This window comes from Electrona antarctica, assembly GCF_951216825.1.
Source record: "Electrona antarctica genome assembly, chromosome: 20".
NCBI classification, from domain to species: Eukaryota; Metazoa; Chordata; class Actinopteri; order Myctophiformes; family Myctophidae; genus Electrona; species Electrona antarctica.
In genome coordinates, this window is record NC_136801.1 from 5,589,702 (window position 1) to 5,600,839 (window position 11,138).

At 46.6% G+C, this 11,138-nt stretch overlaps 1 protein-coding gene across 1 annotated transcript in view; it reads right to left on the reverse strand.

Moving 5' to 3' along the window:
* cpa6 (carboxypeptidase A6) overlaps window positions 1–10,335 on the reverse strand; it is a 32,640-nt gene extending 22,305 nt beyond the window's left edge. The window contains exons 1-2 of the mRNA XM_079489565.1: window positions 10,121–10,335; window positions 4,478–4,553 (exon numbers count right to left, since the gene is read on the reverse strand). Of these exons, the coding sequence (XP_079345691.1) occupies window positions 4,478–4,553; window positions 10,121–10,239 (195 nt within the window). The 5' untranslated portion in view covers window positions 10,240–10,335. The remainder of the gene's footprint in view (window positions 1–4,477; window positions 4,554–10,120) is intronic.
* Window positions 10,336–11,138: the final 803 nt, after the last annotated feature.

An 11,138-nucleotide genomic window follows, 5' to 3' on the forward strand; every position in this document is an offset into this window, starting at 1 on the left:
CCAAACAGCGACCCCGCTTTCTGCCCCACGAAGGGAGGGTCTTCCCCACGAAGGAAGGGTCTGGACTCTGGAAGGAGCGCCGTGGCTTGTGATTGGGTGAGACGGGCCATCAGTGGGGTAGGGAGCGTTCTGCTGTCTTCATTGTAGGGGGCCGGGGGACGAGGATTCAAGGGCTGAGTCGGCTCAAGCGAACTTCGCAACGTTCGACATGGCAACTCGCTCGTTTAGCTTGCTCGGTGGTGTCTCAAGTTTGCTTGAGACGACGCCCCTCCGTCGCGATCTAAAACTATAGGGCAAAAGTCCCTCCCTTCGTGGGGCAGAAAACTGTGTCAACTCATGTCCAAACAGTAGCCACCAGCCCCCCTAGTCCCTACCATGGCCATGTCCACTGCTCTTCCATAACCTCCTATTCAGAGCTGTGTTGACCCTGCCTGGACTACCTGATAAAAAAGGACCGTACTGCCCAATTCTACCCATCCATTCCATTCCAAACCAATGGTATCTGTTTAATATTATCCCATAATGCACCCTAAACACTGACCCCATTGCCAATTTCTATTTCTATTGACATTAATATACTAAAGTAGGGGGAGCCGATATCCTAGCGGTTAAGGCTCATAGCACATATAGGCTATAATGCAGCCTGACGGCAAGCCCCAAGTTCGATTCCCGAGCCTGACAACCTTTTCTATGTGTCTATCCCTGTTTCCTGTCACTCTACTACACTGTACTATCAAGTGGCCATTTGTTTTGTGTAGGCTATGTACAGTAGTTGCATTAATATTTTGTTTCTTCGCAAACCATCAGACCTGTCTATTTACAAACTTAGAACAATGGGGAAAGGAAGGTCACACTTGTTTTTACTCCCAAATGATTTTGGAAAACGGAAAATCTTTTAACCACATGAATTGTGGCCTGACTCAAAGCAGCTTTTGTTTCTTTTTTTCAAAAAGACCATAATTAAAGTAAAGCAAATTATTACAAAAATAATAATTAATTCAACCCCATGATGAAAATCTATCCATCAAGGCGCCTGGTGAAGTGGAAAGGTCGTCTCTTCTCACTGTATCTCTATAGTGAAGATGTCCTGGATGTGGCAGACTATGGCCACGCATGGCTGCTCACTGTCTGTATCACTCTCTGCTCCGTGGCAGTCCCCTACTCCCCTGTCCTCTCTGTCACTTCACCCCATCCCTCTCTGCTCCGTGGCAGTCCCCTACTCCCCTGTCCTCTATGTCACCCCATCCCACCCCATCCCTCTCTGCTCCGTGGCAGTCCCCTACTCCCCTGTCCTCTCTGTCACCCCATCCCACCCCACCCCTCTCTGCTCCGTGGCAGTCCCCTACTCCCCTGTCCTCTCTGTCACCCCATCCCACCCCATCCCTCTCTGCTCTGTGGCAGTCCCCTACTCCCCTGTCCTCTCTGTCACCCCATCCCACCCCATCCCTCTCTGCTCCGTGGCAGTCCCCTACTCCCCTGTCCTCTCTGTCACCCCATCCCTCTCTGCTCGTGTGGCAGTCCCCTACTCCCCTGTCCTCTCTGTCACTTCACCCCACCCCATCCCTCTCTGCTCTGTGGCAGTCCCCTACTCCCCTGTCCTCTCTGTCACCCCATCCCACCCCATCCCTCTCTGCTCTGTGGCAGTCCCCTACTCCCCTGTCCTCTCTGTCACCCCATCCCACCCCATCCCTCTCTGCTCTGTGGCAGTCCCCTACTCCCCTGTCCTCTCTGTCACCCCATCCCACCCCATCCCTCTCTGCTCCGTGGCAGTCCCCTACTCCCCTGTCCTCTCTGTCACCCCACCCCATCCCTCTCTGCTCCGTGGCAGTCCCCTACCCCCCTGTCCTCTCTGTCACCCCATCCCACCCCATCCCTCTCTGCTCCGTGGCAGTCCCCTACTCCCCTGTCCTCTCTGTCACTTCACCCCACCCCATCCCTCTCTGCTCTGTGGCAGTCCCCTACTCCCCTGTCCTCTCTGTCACCCCATCCCACCCCATCCCTCTCTGCTCTGTGGCAGTCCCCTACTCCCCTGTCCTCTCTGTCACCCCATCCCACCCCATCCCTCTCTGCTCTGTGGCAGTCCCCTACTCCCCTGTCCTCTCTGTCACCCCATCCCACCCCATCCCTCTCTGCTCTGTGGCAGTCCCCTACTCCCCTGTCCTCTCTGTCACCCCATCCCACCCCATCCCTCTCTGCTCCGTGGCAGTCCCCTACTCCCCTGTCCTCTCTGTCACCCCATCCCACCCCATCCCTCTCTGCTCTGTGGCAGTCCCCTACTCCCCTGTCCTCTCTGTCACCCCACCCCACCCCATCCCTCTCTGCTCCGTGGCTGTCCCCTACTCCCCTGTCCTCTCTGTCACCCCACCCCACCCCATCCCTCTCTGCTCCGTGGCTGTCCCCTACTCCCCTGTCCTCTCTGTCACCCCACCCCATCCCTCTCTGCTCCGTGGCAGTCCCCTACTCCCCTGTCCTCTCTGTCACCCCACCCCATCCCTCTCTGCTCCGTGGCAGTCCCCTACCCCCCTGTCCTCTCTGTCACCCCATCCCACCCCATCCCTCTCTGCTCCGTGGCTGTCCCCTACTCCCCTGTCCTCTCTGTCACTTCACCCCACCCCATCCCTCTCTGCTCCGTGGCAGTCCCCTACTCCCCTGTCCTCTCTGTCACCCCATCCCACCCCATCCCTCTCTGCTCCGTGGCAGTCCCCTACTCCCCTGTCCTCTCTGTCACCCCATCCCACCCCATCCCTCTCTGCTCCGTGGCAGTCCCCTACTCCCCTGTCCTCTCTGTCACCCCATCCCACCCCATCCCTCTCTGCTCTGTGGCAGTCCCCTACTCCCCTGTCCTCTCTGTCACCCCATCCCACCCCATCCCTCTCTGCTCTGTGGCAGTCCCCTACTCCCCTGTCCTCTCTGTCACCCCATCCCACCCCATCCCTCTCTGCTCTGTGGCAGTCCCCTACTCCCCTGTCCTCTCTGTCACCCCATCCCATCCCACCCCATCCCTCTCTGCTCCGTGGCAGTCCCCTACTCCCCTGTCCTCTCTGTCACTTCACCCCACCCCATCCCACAGATGTCACGCCTCACCTCCTCCATGATATGACTCCTGTTTAAGTGTCATATGGGGACCACTGTGGCACCACCAGAGGGCCAGAGGCAGACGTGAGGGGAATGAGAAATAAAAGAACATCGAACATTAGTGTTCTGTTCATTATGTTTATTCATATGGCTCCTTTTCAAACTAAGCGTTTGCAAACGAGTCGATGAGGATAAAACGTGTTCATGCAAACACATTTACATAGAACCTAGAATAGAATATATACATAGAACGGTAACAAGACAACTCACCCCTTTTCCGTTTTCCTCCCGGAATTTTCCCCAGTGAGGGGTGGGAGAGGCTGGACAGCTGGAATTTGAATTTCTCTAACTATAAACTTTCACGACAGCAGACAGCCTAAGTACAAATATATTTATGAAAAGCTACTACAGTGAACTCTGTTCACAGAAGTTGTTGTAGGCTATGTGGGGATTATCTGACGAGGTACCATTTGAGAGGGAAAAACCTTACATATACTAAATAATACTAAATTGTTTATAGGGTCAATATAAGTAAAATATAGCCTTTCCACAGGAGTATCTTTTTATATTTTTCCAAAAAGAATACAAACAGCCAATAGCATATTACAAAGTTATCCCCCTCACTGGGGAAAATTCCGGGAGGAAAAACGGGCAAGCACCGGGGTGAGTTGTCCAGTATTCCATAGAACCTGCACAACTCACAAGTATATTATGGGTGTAGGAGCCAAAATATACATTTTGTTTGTTGATTCTATTTATTGTTTCTTTTTTCCCACGTTCGGTTTTTGATGTTCCACTTCCCACCTAATTGATGAGCTCCTGCTGTGTGTCTGCTAATCACTTTACTGATGTCAGCTGTGTGTCTGGGCAGTGGCAGTTCCTGCCGACAGCTCAGCCTCATAGCACTACTTCTATGATTCGATGGGAAGAAGTAGTTGCTATACAACAATGGGGGAAGTGATTCCATAATGTACAACATTGATGCACGTACTAGCCTGTGAGGACTGGCATTGACAGGGCAGAGGAAGAGTATGGGATATTTTTTATATGTACCGGTAAATGTAATGCACTTTAAATTGCAATAACATACATGAGGGGCCAAACAGTACATAACTATTTCACATAAATGTAGAACTTATTTCCACAGCCTAACTAACAGACAGAAATACATTTTTATTTTGGACCTCTTATTGAAAGGTTAAGCTGCTGAATGAATGAATAGGCCTATAAATAGATCAACTCCAGCTGACAATACAAGTCAAAGTTTTACTGTGTGTGCATGAGTGTAAAGAGAGAGATGACAGGGAGCGAGGGAAGTAGAAAGAAAGAAAGACATACTTAGAGGGAGATGGAGAGAAAATAGAAATGAGCTGCAATCCAAAAAAGAAAGATGAAAACCGACCTTAATATGCCCCAGGATTCTTTTAAGCACTTGGACATCCTCATCATTGCTGGGCGTTATCCTGAAGACTTGATCGCTGTAAAAAATAAAATAAAAAAATAAACGTGACTATTGTATGAAAGTGTCTCACAACAACAATGCTTCACAACGCACTATAACTTTTACCTTTAGCAAGGTTAACTTTAGATCCATTTCACTAAGTGCACATTGTTTCCAAAGCATCTCAACCACAGAGAGATGAGAAACTCAAACGCCTTTTGTACTGAATGGGAGTTGACACTTATAATTGAAATGAAGGAGTGGCTCTTACGGTTGAAGTGCCAAAATGATGATAGGGTCAAACTTCAGACAAACAATCCGTCTGACACATCATTATCAGATTATATTTCAGTTTTGCGGTGCTGCAGGTATAGTACCTGGTACGGTTCTTTGACATATACTGTGGCAACAACAAATTTGCGTGCTTGCGTGCTTGCGTGCGTGCGTGCGTGCGTGCGTGCGTGCGTGCGTGCGTGCGTGTATATATAAATAAATAAGGAACATCCTACCATCACTCCTGATTTGCTAAAGTGTACCCGCCACTATATGAAGAGAACATGAATGTATCCTTCAGGAATGTTAGGTTCAGAGTCACCACAGTTTAACACTGTAGAATATTCATTGGATATAGAGCAGCATTTTGGCCCTTTCTGCTATTGCTATAATTGGTTGTAAATTGTAATTTACTTGTTATTCCTGACATGACATTATTTATTTAGTCAACAAAACTGAAGAAGGAAAGCTTGTCTTTTGTTTCAAAATGTGTGTGGGTGTATATCTGCAAGTCACATCTCTTTTATTACACCATAACAAAGTATGCCTAATCGTCCACTGCTTATATCATCATTACTAAATGGACCGATCGCTGTCTGTCTGTCTGTCTGTCTATCTGTCTGTCCACTTCCGGGTCACCAGTGAAATGCATGTTGGGACGGACACACTTTTCCGCGTAACAGACCCACACGGGGAAAACAACTCGGACCCTGATACTAGCTAAAAACAACTCGGACCCTGATACTAGCTAAAAACAACTCGGACCCTGATACTAGCTAAAAACAACTCGGACCCTGATACTAGCTAAAAACAACTCGGACCCTGATACTAGCTAAAAACAACTCGGACCCTGATACTAGCTAAAAACAACTCGGACCCTGATACTAGCTAAAAACAACTCGGACCCTGATACTAGCTAAAAACAACTCGGACCCTGATACTAGCTAAAAACAACTCGGACCCTGATACTAGCTAAAAACAACTCGGACCCTGATACTAGCTAAAAACAACTCGGACCCTGATACTAGCTAAAAACAACTCGGACCCTGATACTAGCTAAAAACAACTCGGACCCTGATACTAGCTAAAAACAACTCGGACCCTGATACTAGCTAAAAACAACTCGGACCCTGATACTAGCTAAAAACAACTCGGACCCTGATACTAGCTAAAAACAACTCGGACCCTGATACTAGCTAAAAACAACTCGGACCCTGATACTAGCTAAAAACAACTCGGACCCTGATACTAGCTAAAAACAACTCGGACCCTGATACTAGCTAAAAACAACTCGGACCCTGATACTAGCTAAAAACAACTCGGACCCTGATACTAGCTAAAAACAACTCGGACCCTGATACTAGCTAAAAACAACTCAGACTAGTATTATTATATTATCTAGAGGTGGCCTTACAGGGTTAAAGGGTAAGACAAGGCAACACTACCAAATGAGCACCTCATCATTCCTGCTAACAGAGCAATACTTGAGCCTACTGTACATTAGTATTAGCATTGCAGGTATGTGAGAGGCAAATTATATAGGCCTACTGCATAGGTCTAAAATGTAACGAGTCTATACCTGCCAATACATCATTATGTTTATGTATTTTTTGCCTGTTTCTCTGTCTGCCTGCTCACCTGTCTCTGTGAGACCATTTTCATCTTATTGCTCTGTGTGCTTATTACAAAGGCGGCACTGCATGGGCCCGTTGACATTGAAAGCAACAAGGCCGCTCTACTTCTGGAACCACAACGCATGTCGCCAACAGTATCTTCCCATGACAGCAAGTGGAAATGTAGTCAATACATTTCTGAGGTAAGAAGGAATTGGACCGTGTGTAGTTGATCAGAACTGGGTCCCTCAGGTTACCCTGCATTCAGACGGATATCGACACTTAAAAAAGCCTTATGAGCTGCCACCAAAATGTACCAAAATGTGCAACGCCCTACCAATAGCCATCAAAAAGTGACCCCTAGTCCTTACCCTCCTTCAAAACCGCCATAAAAGAGCACCTGTCTGCAATTTGTAACTGGTCCTAGACAAGTCTTCTAAGTTTGACACCAGAAATCACCCCTCCCCCCCATTGTTTTCTGTACATACATTTATTGCTATACATATGTTATTGTATGTCGTTAAATGTCTTGATGAATTGAATATAGAACCACAATGGAAACAAGCCCCAATTAGTTTCTTGATTGGCAATTTTTTTTTTAAAGATATTGAATAGAGCTTAAGTGGTTAAATAAATCACACTTGTGTGAAATGAGCGGTGCTCTTATCATCATACATCACATCCCATGCTCAGCCAATCAGCTGAGCACATTCCGTGCTCATATATACACACATACACACAAAGCTGTGCATAGGAGCGTCAACTTTATTTGCTTTATAAGATAAATGTTCTGAAATAGAAACTTTAATAAAGGTTTTTCTAATTCATTAGAAAGCGGCCTGGGTGAGAAGTTCAGTCACGCGAGAGAGACTCGGAGTAGAGTCGCTGCTTCTTCGCTTGGAAAGGAGCCAGCTTAGGTGGCTCGGGCGTCTGGTTATAGCTTATAGTTATTCTCGAGCGTCTCCCTAGGGAGGTTCTCGATGCACGCCCCACTGGAAGGAGACCCCTGGGCAGACCAAGGAGGAAGGATGGAGGAATTATATTTCCCAAATCTGCCAGGAACGCCTCGGGATCCCCCAGAATGAAGTTAGTAATGTTGCTGTGGAGAGGGAAGTCTGGAGCTCTCTGATGGAGCCGTTGCCCCCGCGACCCGACTACGTATAAGTGGTTAAAGATGGGTGGATAGATTATAAGACAGTGGTTCCCAAACTTTTTCGTGTCAAGGACCCCCAAATCAACATTTATTAGGCCGCGGACCCCCCATTTGAAAACATATGCCAGTGACCCCGATAAGGGAGGATTTGTACGGCTCTAGCAGTGATTCTGAAACATGTTAATTTCATCGATGTTAATTTCTATCTCTGGTACCCCAATTTATATTGTAAAACCACTGTTAATTTAACTCTGAGAGTGTGTACACTCTCACAGTTACACACAGTGTACACTCTCACAGTTACAGACCCATAAGGGTCCATTTGTAACTATCTCTAATTGAGCTAGGTACCCCCTGGAACTCCCTCAAGTACCCCCAGGGGTCCCCGGACCCCACTTTGGGAATCCATGTTATAAGACATCTTTATTAGGATTGGCATCACACTCAAATATATGACATTGGTAATATGTACCCTGCCAGACTGCCAGATCTGTTAGTTTGGAGCTCTGTCAAAAAAGGGACCAACTCTCCCTATATATCTAGAATAGATACTGTACATTATTCCTCGTCCTACATTGGAGCTCCAGTCGTAGTAGGCGTAATAAGGATGTGAGCTTATTGTTCATCCTGATATTTAAACCCACAGACGCTCTGTTGACAGAAGATACTGTAGATGTTGGTGGTCAATGGTGGTCTTTAACCCATTCTGGGCAGAAACCCCTTTTGGCGTTTTAACTAAGCATTATGTTATACTTTAGCTATTGAAAAATAGCAGACCTACAAGCTCATAGCGCGCCACCGAGTGGCGCGCTATGAACTTGTAGATCTGCTATTTTTGAAAAATCGTGAAAATGTGCCTCAAATGTTTGAATATATATTCTTTCAGAGTTTCAGTTTTAAACTCAAATCTTTGCTTCATGGGAGGTCCCTGGAACAACATATTTTCAGATGGGGGTCAGCGGCCAATTTCATATATTTTTGGGGGTCCTTGACATGAAATATTGAGCACCACTGATACAGAAACATGAGGTTTTTCAGATTTCTTTTTTTTTAAAGACATTTTTTTAAATCGACGTCAGTCCAAAATGGGTTAAGACTGTACAGACTAAAGGTCCATTGTGCCTCTGCCCCTCCGTCTGTGTAGAACAACACCCACCATATGTCACAGACTTCTGTGTGAAATAGGGCTCCTTAGCAGTGCTCCCCATTGGGGACGTTTGTTTGCTTGCCCTGGGCTTTCTATACCTTGTTAAACCACAGTTACAGGCGACTTGGGTCTGGTGTGTGCAGCTCCAACACAGTTGGTGGTACACTGACTGTACACAACTACGCATACATTGGAACACAGCCAAACTGCTTGAGACAGATAGAGAGGGGGAATGTGGGAAGTGTGTGTGTGTGTGTGTGTGTGTGTGTGTGTGTGTGTGTGTGTGTGTGTGTGTGTGTGTGTGTGTGTGTGTGTGTGTGTGTGTGTGTGTGTGTGTGTGTGTGTGTGTGTGTGTGTGTGTGTGTGTGTGTGTGTGTGTGTGTGTGAGTGAGTGTGAGTGTGAGTGAGTGTGAGAGAGAGAGATAGTGTGAGTGAGTGAGTGAGTGAGTGAGTGAGAGAGAGAGAGAGAGAGAGAGAGAGAGAGAGAGAGAGAGAGAGAGTGAGTGTCTGGGGGGCTGTGGACTTTCCATCAGAAAGGTCCCACTGTGACTACCCCACACAACACCAAAAAGCTCCTGTGAAAAAACACACACCATATAAATACCTTTACATGCCTCTGCAATGCAGCCCACCACAAGATTCACTCCAATTCAAGCTCAATTATGTGTCCAATTACAACTGTATCCCCAAATCCCACAATGGAGATCTCCCAAAAAAAATGTCCCAAATTGCTGTAGCCTACTATACAACTCAGATCCTCTCCCACGCTCTGCCTCATTAGCAGGTTTAAAAGTTCAACGGAGCACTTTACTGTATGACTCCTGTCCTGTCATAACACGTCAACGTTATTCGTTTTGTAATAAAAGAATCATCAGGCATATATTGAAAGTAGATATGACTGTAGTCTGTTCTTGAGAGTCAGTCAGTGCTGTCTGTCTTGCGGGTAAAGATGAATTAAAATTCAGTTTTGTATTCAGGGCGCCAGGCATGGGCTTCTGCGAGCATCCCCGATGTAATCTTTCTTATCATGGTCGATATGAATACTCCTTTTCTGCACAGAAACATGAAGGACAGGCTTATCCACTTTCCATCGGAAGATAAGATTCCATACGGCCCCGCTTCCATACAGTGTGCTTATTGTTTGAGTTAGACACAACCAACCACACCATATTATTTAGTCTATCTCCAGAGAAACAAAATATGTCTTAACAGAGAAGAGTGAAAAACAGATTTGCTTTTGTTTGTCCTCACATGCAACTAAGCCATAGAGATGTTTCTGGAGACATTATGATACAGAATCAGATCAACTTTCCCCCTTGTGTGTGTGTCGCTGCTTTCGCTCAATAAATATAATGGCGCATGGCTTACGTCTCACATCATTCACAAGAAATTTAAATCAATGGGAAATCTTCACTCACCCTTGATAGCGGTTGTGGTAGAGATAGGCACCGACGGGACAATATAGCACATTACTGAAGATTATCACACATGCCAGCAAAACGGAGGCGCGAAATGCGCAACTAGAGTCCAATGCCATCCTTTGGGGTTGTGGATCGAATCAAGAATAAGCCTCGGCTTTCCTCTGAGATGCCGAGTTATCTTGGAAATCTGCAACAGGTATGTTGTTCAATGAAACTTCGCACGAGCAGCACACCATCAACAAGTTTGCGAAGTAGGCTAATATACAACCTAACTGATTGGTTAAGATGTGTCCGCTCCGCTGAACGGCGCTCTTGACAACTGGAGGTGCAAAAGGTGCGACAGTCGGTCAACTGGTAGCCTATACGCTACGGGGAAAGCATTTTACGACCTCTTTGAAGCTAGAGTCTAGGGGGATTTGCAGCCAGGCTTCCAGGGTATCAGCCTTTTTAAAATGCGGAGGATCTCTGAGTCACGTGACCCGATGTCAGAGTTGTTGTAACTGGATCTCTCTTCGTTGTGCCCAGTCAGTGTGCCACCGGGATGTGCATTGTGCGCTCATATAAAAAATATTGGTGTCATGTTCTGCAAAACTATGACTGAGAAAGGAGAGAGGCCGCACAGCTCGTAGTCACGATGCCATCAAATTTGTATTTTTCCAACGTTTCGGCAACAAGTTGCCTTCTTCAGGGAATGATACTATTACAATAGTTTTAATTTCTGGTGGCCTATTGTATTATACAATAGGCCACCAGAAATTAAAACGGCGCTCCTCAGAGCGCAAATCTCCACCAGGTCGGGTTGCCTACCCACAGGGCTGTTGTGCCTATAGCTGTATGAGATTTTACTGTACGCGGTGGTATCGAAACCTGAACCGATATTTCAAGGTATAAAATATATATAGGCCTATTGTTTCATATATTTTCTTTAGCTGCTATAGGGCCCATAAAAAATAGATCATTCTTTGAAGCGTATCAAATAAATGATTTGAGTAAAATGTTAATGTATAGGGCAGGC